The 19,563-nt window shown below is 43.0% G+C and overlaps 1 protein-coding gene across 1 annotated transcript in view; it reads left to right on the plus strand.

Annotated features, from left to right (window-relative positions):
* The window catches only part of cdh24b (cadherin 24, type 2b), a 94,222-nt gene that overhangs the window by 17,283 nt on the left and 57,376 nt on the right, over window positions 1-19,563 (plus strand). The window contains exons 2-4 of the mRNA XM_030074988.1: window positions 1,957-2,251; window positions 13,804-13,923; window positions 16,663-16,830. Coding sequence (XP_029930848.1) covers window positions 1,957-2,251; window positions 13,804-13,923; window positions 16,663-16,830 — 583 coding nt within the window. The remainder of the gene's footprint in view (window positions 1-1,956; window positions 2,252-13,803; window positions 13,924-16,662; window positions 16,831-19,563) is intronic.

Consider the following 19,563-nt stretch of genomic DNA (forward strand, 5'->3'; position numbering starts at 1 on the left):
CGGCACACTGCAAAAACTCAAAATCTTACCAAGATTATTTGTCTTATTTCAAGTCAAAAATGCCTTATTCCTAGTCAAAATATCTCATTACACTTAAAATAAGACATGATCACCTCAGAAGTAACTTGTTTTTAGAGAACTGTCTCTCGTTTCAAGTGAAAATTTGCTTGAAACAAGTGAAAATTTGCTTTTTTTCATTGGCAAAAGTTGTTGCTTGTTTCTAGCTAATTTTCACTTATTTCAAGTGATTTTTCACTTTTTCCACTGGCAAATTTTGCCAGTGAAACAAGCAAATTTTCACTTGTTTCAAGTGAATTTTCACTTGAAACAAGTGAAAATTGTCTAAAACCAATTTACTTCTGAGGTGATCATGTCTTATTTTAAGTGTAATGAGATATTTTGACTAGGAATAAGACATTTTTGACTTGAAATAAGACAAATAATCTTGGTAAGATTTTGCGTTTTTGCAGTGCACAAACAGACCTTTAGCTCTTTGGTGGCATGTCAGACCCCTCAGCCATATCATACTTTACAAAAAAATCATCTGTTAGCCGTTGCTCAGGTCTATTTCCAGTTTCTTAAGTACCTGCTGCCCTCCCGCCTCCCCCTCTCTCTGTCAGCTGGAGTGCTTTCAGACTTTACCAGTTGTACGCTCAGTGAAATAAAGGGAACTTTTGAAGGTGAAGGTTTAACTTGTGACTGCACGCTGCATTCAGATTTCAACTTTTCCCGACAGTGTGAATTTATGATTGCTCTCTTGGCTATGAAAAAAATGTCAACATTCATACTAATCGTTTACCCCCCAACAGGCAGGCGTATCCAGTCTGTTTCCCCCCTTGAAAAATGGCTATCCTTAAACTAAATGAATGCTTCGATTTAAAGTATCTATTCTCATTTCATTTAGCAAATGTGCTTAGCTGTTGCCACGCAACAATGCCCTCCCGAGCCCCCCCACCCACCCCCCCATCCTTTCCCCAGCTAGCTTTTGCTGTTCTCTCCGTTTAAACCAGCAATGTCACACTTTCTTGGAAGTGGGGGCTAATTTAGCTCTCTTTTTGTCACAGTTGTTATTCGACCCACGTCGTTGCGCGGTAATGAGATTGAATCTTGATGTGCAGGGCGCGTCCCGCTGCTGTGTCTCTTTTCGTCGGGGACAGAGGACGGCGTGGAGCCTTCCCTGATATTACCTCGCCCTGCATGAGAGGACACTAGCCGCTCCACTGCTCAGCCATCCCGCCAGGCGCTGATCCAATAAAGCTCAACGCTGGAGCATGATCGATACGGCGTGTCCCACAGCCGTGCACCCCTCCACTGGCCCTCATACACACCTATTAGTTAGGCAATAATTGATTGGCCCGCTGTTCATTATTCCTTTGATTTGGTGCTTTCATTAAATAGCCGGGGCACCGTGTGCGCACACGGGCAAGTAAGCTCTCGCTATCCACAGCTGTTGGGGAGAGAATAGGAGCTTTAAAAGTGAGCAGGAGAGCATGTGTTCTGGATATTATTGAGATTAAGGAGATCTTGGTTCATAGCTGCTACCCTGTAGGAATGGAGAGATGAGAGAGCGTACAAGGGAATGGGAGGGAGAGAGAGAGAGTATGCAAGAGGGAGACAGAGGTAGTTTGATTGTGCGTATTTCCTTTGTCTTCCTCTGTTTAAATTCATTGTATCCTCAAGGCATGCAGTGGATAATCTCCTTGTTTTGTCTTCACTGCCTGTCTCAAAAAAAACAAACTTCATTTTTAACTGCTGTTTACATCTCTTGTCTTTCTTCCCCATCCTCTTTGTCCCTCTCCCCTTTATTTTGTCTCTCTTACCTTGCACAACTCCCGCCCGCTCCCTTTCTTTTCCCCCCCCACGGCTGCTTCCTCGCTCTCTTTGGCTCTCTTTCTTTCTTCCTTCCCCGTTTCCCCTCCTTCCTCTCTCTGTCTCCCCGCTCCTCCTCTCGCCTAGCTCCACACCGACATGGACAGGAATGATGGACGCACCAAGTATGTGCTGCGAGGCGAGGGGGCGGGCTCCGTCTTCGTGATCGATGAGAAGACGGGCAACATCCACGTCACCAAGCCGCTGGACCGTGAGGAGAAGGACGAGTACCGCCTCATCGCCACGGCCACCGACCGGCAGACAGAGCGCGCCCTGGAGCCGTCGTCACAGTTCATCATTCGGGTGCAGGACATCAACGACAACCCGCCCGTCTTTGACGAGGGCCCCTACAGCGCCACCGTACCGGAGATGGCCAATATTGGTACTGCAAGCCGGGTGGGAGATGGGGTGTGGGTGGGCTTGGTGTTTGTTTGGGGCAAAATGGGAGTCACAAACACTGCAAAAACTCAAAATCTTACCAAGATTATTTGTCTTATTTCAAGTCAAAAATGTCTTATTCCTAGTCAAAATATCTCATTACACTTAATCACCTCAGAAGTAACTTGTTTTTAGACAATTGTCTCTTGTTTCAAGTGAAAATTTGCTTGAAACAAGTGAAAATTTGCTTGTTTCATTGGCAAAATTTGTTTCTAGCTAATTCACAAGTGAATTTTCACTAGAAATAAGACATTTTTGACGTGAAATAAGACAAATAATCTTAGTAAGATTTGCGTTTTTGCAGTGAAGGGAGTTATCACTAGTTACACTTCTATGCTGACAGTATACAAGATGCAGATCCCATACGCCATACACAGCTTACAGAATGGCTGCTACCCTGTCCCTGTATCCGTGTCCCCACAAAGCAACACAAGTCCTGCCTTATAAACTAGACGACGCCTACGCTGCAAGATATTAAATGGTGTCTCGTAATCTGATCTTCATAACTTTACATCGTGACCTGACTGGCTCAGTAGTCTGCAGAGATTCATTGTCTTGCGTTTTTTTTTTTTTTTGTTACACAGCTACCTTAATTAAATTGCTATTGCGATGCCATCTGCCATCCAGACAACAGAGAATATTAAGAGCTTTGATGATAGAATGACACAGTTTAGTTTCTTCTTCACGCCATAAGTTAGATATCCCGCTGTGCAAAAGTGAGCCGGGATTGTGAAAACCAACAGTAACGTTTACATCCGTCAAAAACTTGAAGTAATATCGGAAAATATCCCGGAATCTTATCTGGATTATAGTTTACAGGCTATGGTGTTTAGTTGCGCCAGCTCCTGGCTACATTTATATGCATGTTCGTATTCCCTTAATGTTTAGGATGCTCAGGTATTCAGTTAATGAGCTAGCAAGTGTAAATGCCATGCAATAACCCAGATAAGGTTTTTACCTGTCTGTGAGAATCTCCAGGGGCCACATGCATAAAACTCTGTCTAGATTCATGACTGAAACTGTGTGTATGCATAAAGCCGGAAATATGCAAACACATTCTTTTTGTTGGATTTATAAAGCTCACTCAGCGAGGACCTGGGTGTACATGCACAAGGCTCTCCTCCTCTCCCACAATTAGCCGTACATGTATGAAGACACATCCTCAACCCTCCATTTCCACATCAGTCTCCACCGGGCTTTACACCTGTCTGTGAACCAAACTGAGTGTGCGGTGATATCTGAGAAATGTGTCAATAATTCGTTTGTAGCGCTCCAATCTCAAACAGCCTTACAAAGTGTGTCACAACTACAGATAAAAGAATATTAACAGCTAATTAAAATGTTGACTCTGACTTATTGCAAATTAAAAGAATGATAAAATGGATCACACACAAGTAATTAATCAATGTTACGTTAATAGATGTATCTTTGGCATTTTACGAGTCTCTGTAAATGAAAAAAGAAAAAAACACACTTTGAGTGCAGCTGATTATCTAACCCTAACCTAAACAATCTTCTACTAAAATATTCTTTACATATTCTCTCACCTGATGTTTCATCTGCATCTCATCGCGTCACCCTCAGATCGCACGAGGAAACGTGTGTATGCATGACCCCTCATGACCCTGATTAGGAGAAGTGTGTACAGAAAATGGATGGATAAAGTTGCATATAAATTCGTCCTATTTTTGACTCCTTGTCAAGACTCGTGATCATATCTCTGTGGCATCAGCTTTGGTTGTGTAACTGTGTGCAGAACATGCTTTGGTAACCTACAAGTCACCCTCTTCCCCGCAACTTGCCCCTTTTCACACTCCCTTTCATGTTAAAAAAAATTGCTCTGCGAAGCGTGAGAGGCGCTATGGGCTATATGTGTGTGAATACCTCAGAAGGCTTCACTAAGATGTTGCAACCCACTTAAAAGAATTTTGCCAGTCAGAGTATTTTATGGATGCAAAATACGTTATTTGCTGCGGTAAAACAAATGGAATTGACATTTGGGATTCCAATTGGAATTTGCGCTTCAAACTCCGTTGAATGAGCCTCGGTGTGTGCGTACGATCGTGAAAGCACCTTAACCAGGACATGAACTCATCCGCAGAAAGCTGTGAGCGTGGTAATGCAGCCCCTGATGTCAGAGCCGGGAGTGTGACATGTGCACTGTTACCATTTGGGCTGAGCTGATATTTGTTTTTAAAATAAGGTGAGCAGAAGAAGCCGGCGCTACATTTCCATCATGCAGAGCCCCGTCACGCCTGCTCCCGTGACAATGCTGTCTGCCAAGGATCCCATTCAACTTGTATGACCATTTTTTATGCAGTCTTTTTAGCCCTCATCAAATGGAATAATAAACTGGGTTTGGGGTGGTGGGAAAACCTGCCACTCTTCCTAGGTAGCCTCAGTGCATGGAGAGCTGCAGTTTTTCAGAATATGATGTGAGATTGTGTGGGAGTTTGTTTACAAGATGACTCTCTGAATTCTGGATGTGATATTCCAGTAACTTTGTACGGTCTTTTTATACTGACAAAAAAAAAAAAGAATGCTTAAGTTTGATTGGCTATTCCCCAAAGCAGTTGGGCCTCACTTCAAGTTCCTCCCTGGTGACATCTTGTTGGTTTCGCTTTAACAAAGCACTTTATCTTTTATCTTAGATTTAGGAGTACTTTAACGGCGGCTAATTAAGCATCTCTTTTAAGAAGGTATTCATGAAGCTGATATGAAATTGGGCTGATCTTGTATCCACAGAAATCTTCCTCAGTGATTGGCTGATGAGAATTCCAAATGAATGAAAAAGGGAACTATAGAATAATGAACCACCGAAGTATGACACCTCATCCTTTATATTCTTTATTTCTTAAAAAGTGGCAAAATTAATGCTCAGTTGTTTAAATTTAGATTTTTATTATAAGATCAGATGCCTGGTGGTTCGAGGTATGAACACACCAAGGTACCAGTATCGTTTCCTGTCAAAAGCAATTTGCCTAGTTAACCCAGTTATCAGCTGCTAAGTCACCCATGCTGCTCACACATCCTCTTAATCACGCTGTGTATCACTAACCATGCTGTGGTCAGTGCAGCACAAAGATGAATCTGCATGCTGCTGGAGGTCACTGCACCAGATTTGCATGAATTTTAAAATCATCTCAGAAGCAAATTAGTGTCCAACTAACTCGCCACTTGAGTGGCTGACTCCCAGCATGCTGTTTGATGTGACTGATGCTCGGTGCTGGTACGTCTCGTGTGTAATCATGTGTCAAATTCTTTTGGCGAGCAGCATCGGAATCCTGTCACATAATAAACCCACGTTACTCTCCTGTCACAAAACGGGACTTTAACATTAGGAGCTCAATCGTGTCATGTCTCAAACGCATTTACAAAAAGTAGAAGACGGGATTAGATTTGAATTAATAGTAGCACATTGCAATAAGACTAACCTTATAAAGGGTTAATGTTCATAACTTGGATGTTAACACTTTATAAATCATGCATAAACAAGTTATCACACAGTTTTCATTCACCAATGCAGGCTCACTATTTGGCAAGATCAAGTACAGTAGGCTAAGCAGCTAGCAAAATCTGAAAGTTAACAGAATAGATGCAGTGCAGCAGTAACTTCATCTTGCCAAATAGTGAGCCTGCATCAATTTATGAAAACTGTGTCATAACTTCTTTCTAATAATGATTTATAGTGGCAAAGTGGTAACAAATGAACATCTTCAATGCAGCAAATAAATGGAAGTGGCCAGATTTGGTCTCCAATACATAAAGAATTAATTAGCAGTGCACATTGTGTCTCGTCCTCCCTGCGGGATTAGAGGTGTAGCAGGAAGCAGTGAGATCCGGTAAAGGCCACGGCCAGACAAAAAGCTGATGAGGCCGCAGTGTTCTTATGTGTCCCTGGATGAAAAAAAAAAAAAAAAAAAAAAAAAAACTACAGTTAACCATACTTCTGCACTTGTTATGAAATATTTGCTAGCGACCTTGACGTCAGTGGGTAATGTGAACTATTTATAAGAACAAGAACAGCCCCACCAGCACTAAAAAGAGACCTAAGTGGCTGCATGAGCTGCCTGAGCACATGACTGAGTTGGTGAGATTGCCATGTGTGAAGGCCTGTGTGTTTGGCAATAGGGTTAATACAAAGTTTGCAGCAAATACGGCACCTGCCTAACTTTACGGTGAACATGTGACAGAGAGGAAGGAGAGCTCACTGATCAACTCTTTGCCTTTATTGTGCAAACAGACGTTTCAACTCAACTGTGCCTTCGTTAGAGGCAGAGAGGACAAAAGCCAAGAGCAAATACAGTATATATAGAGCCACATCCCTAGACAGGTGTGGGATTCTCATTGGACAGTCGCTCCCCCAGGTGAGTAGCATGCATTAGAAAATCAGGTCAAGGGGGTGGAGTGTATGGACCCTACACATTCCACACCCCTGACCTGATTTTGCCTACAGCGGACATTGTCTACACAAGATACTACAACCCCATAACAAGGACATGCAAACTCAAATAATTAGGGTTTAAAACTAAAAATACCTACACATCAACTACATGAACTGCATGCAATATGTATTTGTCCTCACCCCTGGTGATAGCTTCTCGTGATGTATTTTCCATATCCGAAACTGGGATTGACAGTTATTCCTGAAATAAGAAATAATCCTACCTTTACAAATCTGAAAATAATATATACCTATAATAATTAATAATTAATTAAACCAGAACTGGGTGCCCCAGTGGCTAATGATTCAAATCTGGCCTGAACCATTTGCTGCACATCAAATAAGCACAAATATAAAGCAGAAATATAAAAAAAAAAATGCAAAAATCCAAATAATGACAATAAAATAATGATACTAAATAAATAAATACAATTTGAAAAAAAAAATGAAAAAAGAGAACCATTTTCCTGGAAGTTTTCCACATAAAATCATACACACAGCAAATGACTAAAATGAGTCTAATAATTCAACACAGCTGAAGTTAGAAATGTTAGCATCTCTATTAAACATTCCTGCTGTACCTCCACTTTTTTCATAAAAGGAAAAACTGTAAACTGTAAAGCCAGGTTAGTTGACCAATCCAAACACAGACAGTTCGAGAGGTTGTAGTATTCAAACGGGTTCATTTTGCATCATTTGCATGACTTGGGAGCGAGGTCTGGAGACATGAGAGGCTAGGAAGGTACAGAGCGAAACCAGGCAAGCTGATTTCTTTCTAAACTCTGTGTTAAGTTTCCATGACCAGACTAAACGGCTCGCTGTAAATGCAGTACCATTGTGCTTCCTGCTCAGCTACGATGCACTGGCTGACACACTGAGATGGTGTTTCCAAGTAGAAGTTACTGTTACTTTGCTGATTTACTGCAGTAGAAACAGAAATACTGCCATATCAATCTGCTGCAGTAAAAGTAAAAAGCAGCTCATTTAAAATGTACTGGGAGTAAAAGTGACTTTTTCAGAACTGTAACTGTGTCAGGAGTGATCTTTTCCATGCAGCTAGAAAAAGAGGAGAGAACACAGTACAAACTATATTCTTTTAAAGGGACATTACATAAAATTACTGAGGCTTGATGACTGTGTAGACTCAGCTGACAGATGTGGAATAAGGATATGATATGATGGTTGAGTCTGCATGGTTCTCATCGTCAGGCCAGCTCAGTGATGTTTTTCTCCGTTTCTCCACACGTATTCCACACTTTTCGCCAGTTGAGTCTAAATGGTCCTCGCTGCAGTTTTTCATGGTGCAGCTTTCACTGTGAAATTTGGAAATGACAAAAAGTAGAACCGACAAAGTAGAAGCAGGTTCCTCTCCTCATCTCTGCTGACTGAGCTTTTATTGTGAAAGGTTCCACAACCTGTTATTGATCATTTGCACTGTGTAATGGATGTGATTTAGAATGTAGTGAAGGACAAACTCAAGCAAAACTGTACTTAAGTAAAAGTAATTTACTGACTTTGAAAAAATACTCAAAAAAGTACAAGTACACAAAAACGCTACTCAGTTACAGTAACATGAGGAAATGTAATTAGTTAGGCCTAACACTAATCACTGTTCAATCCTGGCACACATGTCTTAACTCTCCTCAGCAGCTTGCTGTGGTCTGCAGGGAGCATAGCTGTTTTCATTCTCCTCATAAGATAACACGGCGCCAGCCTTCCTCTCTTTTTCAATTTGTAGAAATAAAATGTGGACCTCCTTTGTGGGAGAAAAAACAAAACAAAAAACAAATACCAGAAAAAACAAACAAACAAAAAAAACTTTTCAGTGGCAGCCTGCTGACCTGCATCGAGAGACAACTGTTAGGGTTGGCCTTTAAGCATAAAACTCGCTGTAAGACTTCCACACTGAATTTTTGGACAGATTGTGATTCTCAAAATGCTTCACTTTCAGCAGCCTGAGACAAAACTGCCTCTTAACAATAGAACAATGCAACTTGAGGATGAAAAGTGGAAATTTCAGTTACTGAATACTGCCATTAGATATTTTGTACAAACCAAGTGACACAGTCCAGAAATATCAATCCTGACTAGGTGTTTCATAGCTGCAGGAAAACGAAATGGACACTCTGGACCCCATTTGATATATCAAAGTTATTTCAGTTCATATTGTGTTTTTATACCTGTAATTTTTAGATTGGGTGGAACATATTAATCTTTGTGAGAGGTCCTAGAAGTATATACTGCATTTTGGCCATTGGAAGTGTATGCACATACCACTGCACAAAACTGACCAGAAATTAGTTTTTAAAAGCAGATATTTAAAAAGAGTCCTCTCAGGAGAGCATTATGCCCCCAGACCCCCATAACATTTGGGGGAAATGGCCTTTTAAAGATTATTTTTTTTTATGGCATTTCTGCATTATTAGGCAGTTTACAGTTGAAAGAGGCCAGAGGAGATGGGAAAGAGGGTTGGTGTGTGGGAGGGTTGATAAGGCGACAAAGGTTCCAGACCAGATTTGAACCGGAGACGTCACCTTTACACGGCTGCTGCCTCAGCTGGCTCCAGCACAGGCCCAGTCCACAAGTTGCCCTTTTTGCCCCTCTGTCTGCACACACCCCCGTCCCGGCCGATGCGCTGTGCATGCGGCCGCCTCTCGTGGACGTTAAATCAACATACTTTACGGCGGAGACGTACCTCATGCTCATTTTATGTCACTTTCACAACGTTAGTTTCGCGTGTACACAGCCACAGAGGCTCAAAAGCAGTGAAGCCAGCTGAATAGTCAGTATACTGAAATGCTTTGTGCATAATTTTCAACTGTCGCCTATTCTGAATTCTTCCAAAATGAATAAATTTCAGCCACCGGGAATCAGCCTGTCACAGCGGTGTCTTAGGGAAAGGAAACAGGGTTTTCAGGGTTGAACACCCAAAAATGCAGCACGCTGCCACCCGTGTCAGTTTGAAAGCTGTGAAATTGTACGTTTCATATGATGAAATTGAATTGAAAGTTTTGTATGATGGGAGGGGTAGAAGAAAGGGAGGGGTATTTTCCTGCAAAAAGCTTGAAAAGTCTTACAGTCTCATATAAAGTTTTAAAAACCTTGGATTTCTCATAATAAATGTGAAATGTAGCAGTGGGATGAGATAATTCCACTTGTTTCCAATGCAATTTTGCTTGTTTTGTCTGGGAACAAGGACGCTGAAATATGTTAAAACAAGGCAGGATCTATCAGATCAACCCACCAGGACCAAGACAGTGACACTTCATCCAAGAAAAATCTGGGAACAAGTTGATTAGTGTTAGAAACAAGTGGCATTATCTCATCCCACTGGCAGATTGGTTACCTTGTTTGAGGAAGAAGAGACTATTTTACATTATTTTTTATTTTTTGCAGTTTAAAAAATCTGGTTTTATTCATGTATTCTGAAATTATTTGATGGTTTTATTGGTTGTCATTTTTATATATGCCGATTGGTAGGCCTGCACCATGAAGCAATACATTGTTTTCCAGAATCTACAGTGGAAGAAATGGGAATTTGACATAAAAATATGGGAAATTAATTCTGTGATCCATTGTTTGGCATTTATGTGTCAGATTGGTAAGTTACAATAAGGAGAAGTAGTTAGTGGTAAAATGAAAAGCTAATCCTTCCTTTCTTTGCGGCTTTAAAAGTAAGTAACAGTACAGACTGCAGAGGCCAGGGCCAGAGCGCTGTGTCCTGGACTCTGTGCAAGGAATAGAAATAATATAAGATAAAGGCAGAGAGAAAAGAGTGATTTTTTTTTTTTTTTTTTTTAACGCTTATGCAGCATTGCAGTGAGGTGTTGGACTGACAAAACCTGTCTCAGATTGGGTTTCCGAGTGTGGCTGCAGAGTGCCTGTAGGAAATAGTTTGTATGTACAACAAGCACTCTTGTCTCCACTTAAACTCCTCTCTAACACACAATAATGGGTTCCACTTTAAGAAGCACTCTTCCTCTTAAAAAGCTGAGAGCTGCTTTTAGGAAAACTTCTGAAATTACAAAGGAAGTGGGTATTATTTTAAATAATTCACCCCTAAACTGGTTAGTTAAGAAAAAAAAAAAAAACTCAAGGAGTATGGCCCCAGGTTCTTGCCGTCAGCCTCTTGAAATCTTTTTTCTTTTTTTCTTTTTTTTTCTTTTTTTCAACATCAAGGTCCCTCCCACATTGAATTGTTTAATTTGAATAAGAACCCTGGCGGCAGGCTGCCAGGGCAAAGGCCCAAGGAGAGATGAACACTCTTTAGCAATCCTATCAGCTGGGTTACGAGCGCCTGCTCCTCAAAGCAGCTCAGTCTTCAGATTGAGTTGTTCAGTCAATCATGGATTCAATATTTACTTGACGATTCAATATTTACCGAGGCGCTTTTCGGCATGCGTGACTGTGGCGATAGCACCGCTCTGAGAATCCTATCAAAGACTCGCTACATGGGAAATTTGGGCGGAGGCCGGGGTGGGGTGGGGTGGCGGTGGGATTTTGGCGGATTCATCGACGGCAATGAGACACTGATGCGAGGCGCTGGAGCCGAGCCAGCTCTCCACTCGACATTTTTTCGGGTGGGCTACAGTCTCGGCAAATTGTTTTGAATTTGTTTTGCTGGTGCGTGCGTGTAAACGTACTGCCAGATGTGAATGTGCATTCAGGGAAGCTGAATTTTGCCTGTTCTGAAGTGCAAAAAAAAATAAATAAAAAAATATCCAGATAGAAATAAATAAACTGGTATGATTCGTGTTCATGTTCCCCAGAGGACAGATATCTCGCGGTGTGACCGGGCGCTCCAGATGGATATGTGGCAGTGTGACTATCTGATCTCTGTGGATTGTGAGTGGCTTTATAGCGCTGCTGGTGAGCTGCATATCAATAGCTTTGTCTCAGCCTTGTACTTGTTGCATCAACCTGGCAACCGAGCCTGTTTGATGTGTCGGTCTGATCATTCTCTTACAAAAATTCCTCTTCTACTCATCTATCGGAGGAAAAAGCAGAAAAGCAAAAAAAAAGCAAAAAAAAAAACAGAAAAGAAACATGAAGGGATTCAGTTGCAGGCTGTTAGCAGTCTGTGTCAGTCCAGCCAAACCTGCATTGTCAAGAAGTGCTTTGAAATATCGACAAAAAATGTACCTGTGTTGTTTTGCTGGCCAGAATAGGGGTTTGACAAGATGGGAAAAAAAAATCAAAACTGAGCACAGATAAAAAATGTATGGCCAAAGGTGTATTAATGTAGGCAAAAAAATAAGAAGTCTCTCTCTCTCTCTCTTTATCTGATGTGCTCTATCTTTGCATCTGCCATCTGTCAATAGCCTCTCTGATTCTTAATGACCGGTAATAGATCAGAAAGCACACACACACACACACACACACACACACCTTATCCATCCTTCTCGTGGTGACACACATGGCTTTGATGTCAGAAAAAAAATGCAACAGCTGCTCCCGCAAATCCCCTACTCCCTCAGAGCCTGTCAGCCACAAGGCCTGCTGGGAATCGTAGTTCCCTCCCCCACCCTTCATAAACAAACACATGTATACAGTCTGACGTGCATTTATTGCATCACACTGTATATAATTTCATTGATTTTTTGCCCCGACAATCTCAACGTTTCCCTGTGAGGCCGACACTCACTGCGAGCCGAAGGAAAAAAAAAAAAAAAAGGGGAGATTTAAGAGAGCTGAGGTGCGGGGAGACGGGGAGACGTAGGGAGGCCGTTGAAGAGACAGACGGAGAGATTGAGAGAGGGAGCGAAAGGGAATTGGAGACGGAGATGAAGAGAAATGAAGTGAGACAGAGGGAATCGGAAGGGAGAAGAAGGTGAGCGGCGGGGGAAAGTGCGGGGGAGTCGCGGAGGTATGAAGAGGGGGTGAATAAAGTATTTGTCACGCCGCCGCCGAAAGAGATTGGAAAGGAACGAGTGTGTGGGGGGAGAGAGAGAGAGAAGAGAGACAGAGAGAGAGAGAGAGAGAGAGAGAGAGAGAACAGTGAGGTTGTCATTATGTTAAGCTTTCTTATGCAAGTGAAGCACCGTGTTCTGCCCACTGCCTTGTATTCACTTTCTGCTCTCTTTCCATCTCTCCTTCCTTCACTTCCTCTCTTTTTTCCTTCCTTCCTTCCTTCACTTCCTACTTCCTCCTACTCTCACTTTCCTTTCTTTCCTTTCCTTCCATATTTCCTTAATCCTTCATTCCTTCCCCATTCCTTTCCCATCTCTCTTCCCACTCCTGCTGACTTTCCTTCCTTGATTCCTTCCTTCCTTCCTTCCTTCTTTGCTTCCCTCTTGCCTTTTTTCCTTCCCTCCCCATTCCTTTCCTATCTCTTTACCCACTTCAACTCTCACTTCCATTCCTTCCTGACTTCCTTCCTTCCTTCACTTCCTTTCCTTCCTTCCTTCTGCTCCCATTCCTCTCCAATCTCTTTGCCCACTCCTACTCATTTACCTTCCTTCCTTCCTTCCTTCCTTCCTTCCTTCCTTCACTTCCCTTCCTTTCCTTCCTTCCTTCCACTCCCATTCCTCTCCAATCTCTTTGCCCACTCCTACTCATTTACCTTCCTTCCTTCCTTCCTTCCTTCCTTCCTTCCTTCCTTCCTTCACTTGCCTTCCTTTCCTTCCTTCCTTCCGCTCCCATTCCTCTCCAATCTCTTTGCCCACTCCTACTCATTTACCTTCCTTCCTTCCTTCCTTCCTTCCTTCACTTGCCTTCCTTTCCTTCCTTCCGCTCCCATTCCTCTCCAATCTCTTTGCCCACTCCTACTCATTTACCTTCCTTCCTTCCTTCACTTCCCTTCCTTTCCTTCCTTCCTTCCGCTCCCATTCCTCTCCAATCTCTTTGCCCACTCCTACTGTCATTTACCTTCCTTCCTTCCTTTCCCATCTCTTTGCCCTCTCCCACACTCACTTTCCCTCCTTCCTTCTTTCCTTCCCTCCTACCCTCCCCATTCCTCTCCCACCTCTTTGCCCATTCTTATCTCTCACCTCCCTTACTTCCTATCTTCCCTCCTTCCCTGCCTCCTCCTCCTCCTCCTCTCCTCCCTCCAGGCACGTCTATAATCCAGGTGACAGCAACAGATGCGGACGACCCGACTTACGGGAACAGCGCCAGGCTAGTGTACACACTGGTACAGGGCCAGCAGTACTTCTCTGTGGATCCCCAGACAGGTGAGTGTGTTTGAATAAGTGCGTGCGTGTGTGTGTGTGTGTGTGTGTGCATGTTCCCACCTGACTGCCATTTAGCATGTGCACAACCTGCACAGGCGGGAAAAATGCACCCAAAAAAAAAACAAAAAAAAACCCCCAAAACCATACAGATGTCAAAAAGCAAATATGCACACGTTGCAGCAGAGCCAACACACTCAAGATGTGGAAGAGCAATCATGCAAACAAGGGAATTCACTCTCGAGTCATTAAGGAGCGCGCGTGCCGTATACGTGAACACACAGGTGCACACTGAAAGGTATACACAGGCGAAACGTGCGCGCACACCAACACACGGTTTCGGGTAAATAAGCAGAAGAAGAAGTCAGTGGGTTGTGCACTCGAATGAGGAAGCGCGGCCCTCGCTCTCTCTCTCTCTCTCGTTTTCTCTCCCCTCCCTCGTTCCCACTCTCACACTGACACACACACTCACAGACACTTTTCCCCCCTTGTGCATTCCGCGCTCTCTTGTCACATTTAGTCATCCATCTTTCCCACTTCCCCTATTCCCTCCTCTGCACCCTCTCATTTCCCCCCTTTCTCTTCCTCCCTGCCTCCCTCCATCATTCAACTCCCCCTTCTCCTCTCCACCCCCCCATTTTTTTTTTTTTTTTTTTTTTTTTTGTTCTCCCCCCCACCCACCCTCCGCCCACCCCCCGGTATGAGTTGGCAGAAATGTATTCATGCTGCCAGGGCCTATGTGCATCTCACAGAAACGCAGCAACAGCCTAACATTATTATTTCGGAGCGAGGCGAAAGCCGAAAAGACAAGTGTTCAAAGGGAGATGTCAGCGGAGGGTTTGTGAACTATTACACGGGACAGATTACAAAGGGCTCAAAGGACCTGTCTCTCTCTTTGCTTGAAATCTGACGTGTGTTCCCGATATGCCTCCGTGTCACGCGTGTCACCCCGGGGCAAAGGGTTTTTTTGCGCTGTTGGTGGAGGGGGGTGTAGGTTTTCTTTTTTTTTTTTTTTTTTAATAGCCCCAGGAGAATCATGGGCTGGTTTACTCCGAAAAACTGAGTTGGTGCTGACTGATGCTTTTGATTCGGTGTTTGACTGACAGCGTGCGTGTAAACACTTAGCTGGAGTAGGGCGTTTAATCACGGTGATGCCGCAGGAGGTGAGGAGGTAGTGTGTGTGACTCTGACTGTGTGTGTGTGTGTGCGCCAACAGCAACAACACACGGCTGGTTTTGTCCCCACAGGTCGAAGGTGACCGATACTTGTGTCTTCTTCGCTGAATGTCAGTGTTTTGTAATTGATTGCTTTGGCATGCCGGGACCTCTGCAGTGCAACGAGTGAAGAGAGCTGCAGTGGGTTTTTGAAATGCTAATTGGGGGAATATAAGCCTAATTCCACCCAGTGTGTATTAGCCGTGACACTCTGCTATTAAGGACGGTTTAGTATTCTGAGTGTGTCCGCTTTCTTCTCTCCTCCTCGGCGCTCTCCCTCGTTTTTCAATCACTCCGTTCCTCGCCCGCTCCGCCGCCGAAAGGTCCTCGCCGAAATGCGCTTTCCGCATCGCGCTCGCCTTCGCTCAAATATTCATTTTGTTTACTCGCGAGTGCTGCTCAGAAATGTAGACATATTCCGGCGCCGCGCGTTCGTTAGCATTCAAAACAGCCCCTTGTTGAATGTGATTCACCTTGAGCTGCCAAGTCAGCCGGGCCTGTGCTTTGGCTGACGCTCGGCGAGCCACAGCCAGCCGTTGATGTGCAACAACCAATCATATGTAGCAGAATGAGGCCATTTACATAGTGGAGGTGATCGATGTTGAATGCGTGTAAAGTGATGCTTGGCTGTGGATGTGTGTACATGTGTGCGCATGTGTGTGAGTGTGTGTGTGTGTGTTAAAGAGAGACAGAACGTGATTTTCCGCTCTGTCACCGTGTCTGGCTGTTGGCAAGTGGTCATATATCTTTTTCATATGAGCTTCTTCGCATATCTGTGTGTGAGTGTGTGAGTGTGTGTGTGTGTGTTTCTGTGCTCCTTTAAAGGGGCGTTAAGTAATCTGTTGACAGTCGAGTGAAAACCTTGTATCTAGCAAAATGTTAGAAAAGCTGTCTAAGTGTCTTGATAAACACATTTGTTTTTAGTTTTTAGTTTGATTGACTTTTTTTTTTACATTACCAATTGAGAGGTTGTGCATTTTTTTTTTTTTTTGTCATTCACCAATCACCCAAATTGAAGTTTTGAAATTTTTACAAAATAACATCTCCACAATTGTAAGTAGCTTTTTTTTTTTTGTATTGACGACTGAGGAATTGCAAAAACATTGACAGGTCCCTGGCGCGGCGTATGATTCCCTGTAATTGACATAAATAGATGAGGTCCAGCAAACTAGCAAAGGGGAGCGGAGATGCAACAGAAAATGAAGAGGCAATACTGGGAAAATGATACTGCTTTGTCAGTTTTTTCTTGGCTCGAGTGTGCAATTTGTTAAGATGCTGGTCACAGAGCGCTCCAAGCTTTTGTTCCAAAACAGACGCCGGGCCAGAAAATGATTTTTGAAAGCTAGAAATCTCAGCATCTGGTGAAGTAAACATTGAGTCATTGCTATTGATCAACAACCCTATCAAACCGTCGCGGATAAATTATGGTTGTTCTGTGCTGTTGGGGCAGTGAAAACTGTACTTATTTCGGCCTTAAATGTCTTCGCATTCCCCGCCTAAAACTGTCCTGTGTGTGTGTTTTCCTCAGGGATCCTGCGCACGGCGGTGCCCGACATGGACAGGGAGACCCAGGACCAATACCTGGTGGTGCTCCAGGCCAAGGACATGGGCGGCCACCTGGGCGGTCTGTCTGGGACCACCACCGTCACCGTGATGCTCACCGACGTCAACGACAACCCCCCGCGCTTCACCCAGAGTGAGTTCCTCATCAACACACACACACACACGCCTACGTGAAAGTTGACTTCCTGAAAACGCACACGACCAAGCAGAGAGAGATGATACATGTGGCAGAGATGTCAGTTGCAGGCGCACATATGCACTCGTACGCGCAACCTCCCACACGCTCCCCATTCCCGAGTCAAACAATATTTGCAAATACTCGTTAGCGTTTGTTTTACTCGGCTTGGAGCACCAGATTGGTTGGGTTTCGCCTCATTAGCACGATCCAGTTTCAACTAAGCTGTCAGTCACAGAAAAGCAGAATTACTTTGCTGTGACTGCATTAACTCTCTGCTTCTCTCATTATATTGTCCATTGTGGCACTCCCACAGTATTAAATAACACAAGTGTTAGCAGAGGTGGGACCAAGTCATTGTTTCGCAAGTCACAAGTAAGTCTCAAGTCTTTGCCCTCAAGTCCCAAGTCAAGTCCCAAGTCAAGACAGGCAAGTCCCGAGTCAAGTCCCAAGTCAAGACTGACAAGTCTCAAGTCAAGTCCCAAGTCCTACAGTTTGAGTTTCAAGTCCTTTCAAGTCCTTTTGACAACAGAGTAATAAACATATCATGTATGCTTTTAAAATCTGTATTTATTTATAAAAACTTTTTTTTTGCTCCATTCTTATTTTGTTACTGTCTTCTAATTTAACAAAACACACTACCTGGGAAAACCTTTTTGATCCTGCAGTCATAAAATCAAATTGTAAAGCAGAATCACCGTCTGGTAATGTAATATAATTAATGTAAATTAAGTAATGTAAATTACTTATCAAACAGACCTAACAATTCAGCTACCAATGAATCAGCAGTAGTATGCATGTGATAACATAGATTGAAAAATAAGACGAAGCGATACCTCTTCTCTGAATAGACAAGCTAAGCCAGTGTGCTGCTGTTAGCCAGTGAAAATACAGCGGAGTGGCACCTCTTCGCTTTGTTACACAATCTATGTCAGTGCGCTGCTGTAGACTGGAAAGTTTCTCTGCCTTTTGGCTCGTGCGGTGCCGGTTCATTTGCTATTAAATTCCGTGTTAAAAATAGAGGGAGGGAGTCTTTCCAAGTCAAAAGGCTCAAGTCCAAGTGAAGTCACGAGTCCTTGATGTCCAAGTCGAGTTGCAAGTCTCTTTACATTTTGTCAAGTCGAGTCTAAAGTCATCAAATTTATGACTCGAGTCTGACTCGAGTCCAAGTCATGTGACTCGAGTCCACACCTCTGAGTGTTAGTGTCCCTCACAAAAGTGTTAAAACCAGTCGTGTTGGACTGACGGTGGTCTGTGCATGAGCGACCGCCAATAGCCCGCTATTTCCGACTTCCATGTAATTTCATATAAACGCACAAACACTCAGCCGCCTAAGTAACTTTTTCAGAATGTTTGACTCATCTGCACGCGGTGTTATTGCTAAAGCAGCTGTTTTCAGGGTGAAGGATAGAGGGAGAGCGTCAATTTCCTGTCTAGCTTTGCGACTTAAATTATTGATAAATTAATTTAGGGCTGAGCGCCTACAGCCTAGTCTACCTTCCCATTAGTATGAATCACAGTCTGGGCCCGACTAAGGCTGGAAATCACTTAATATGTAATGTGGAGTTTGCTGTGAAGATCTCGGGTTAATCAAGCTGGGTTATCAGCCATCCTTGTTTTAGCTGGACCACTGTAAAGTCCTCTGTAGGTGTTTTATGTTATTTAGAGACCGTCTTGTGACTGGCTGGCCACAGGTTTGACACGGCGGGTGATGTGTCTGTACTTGTCGGTGTGTCCCAGAAGAAGACACCGAGGGCTGAGGTTGTGCTGCTCTTCACTGCCTCTGCACTTTCTCCTCTCTGTTGGATATCGTGTATGTGGGGGTGTGTGAGCGGGTGATGTGACTGTAATATGTAATATACCTCTTGAAGCACACAACTGTTATATTACCCCCCTCCCTCCCTCCAAAAAAAAAAAAAAAGAAAAAGAAAATCCTTTTCCTAAAAATCCTTTTGAGGTCTCACGGAGGTAATGTGCAGCATGATCTTACTCAAGGCAATAAGTGTCCATTTAAAAAATGACATTGTTACGTTACCTGTTATTCCCTGTGAGCAGTTATTGTTACACGACTTGATTACTTTTCTGTTAGACTTCCAAAATTTGTGGTTGCACCTTTTATGACCCACTAAAATCATGAAGGGTCAGCTGCCACTCTTTGATTGTTCAGAGAAACCAAACAGAATTGATGGTCAGCACTGCAAAAACTCAAAATCTTACCAAGAATATTTGTCCTATTTCAAGTCAAAATGTCTTATTTCTAGTTAAAATATCTCGTTACACTTAAAATAAGACATGATCACCTCAGAAGTAACTTGTTTTTAGACAATTTAAACTTGTTTCATTTGCAAAATTTGCCAGTAGAACAAGTGAAAATTCATTTGAAACAAGTGAAAATTTGCTTGTTTCATTTGCAAAATTTGCCAGTGGAACAAGTTTTCACTTGAAACAAGTGAAAATTTGCTGGAAACAAGTGAAAATTGTCTAAAAACAAGTTATTTCTGAGAGATATTGAGATATTTTGACTAGAAATAAGACATCTTGACTTGAAATAAGACAAATATTTTAGGTAAGATTTTGAGTTTTTGCAGTGAGGTTCTTGTCGTCTCCTACAAATTTACCTCCAGATGGAGAAAGTCAACTTTTTCTGCCGTTTCTCATCTTAGCTAGCCCCGTGCAGCCTCACGCAACCTT

The sequence above is a fragment of the Myripristis murdjan genome, chromosome 17, assembly GCF_902150065.1.
Source record: "Myripristis murdjan chromosome 17, fMyrMur1.1, whole genome shotgun sequence".
Lineage (NCBI taxonomy): Eukaryota > Metazoa > Chordata > Actinopteri > Holocentriformes > Holocentridae > Myripristis > Myripristis murdjan.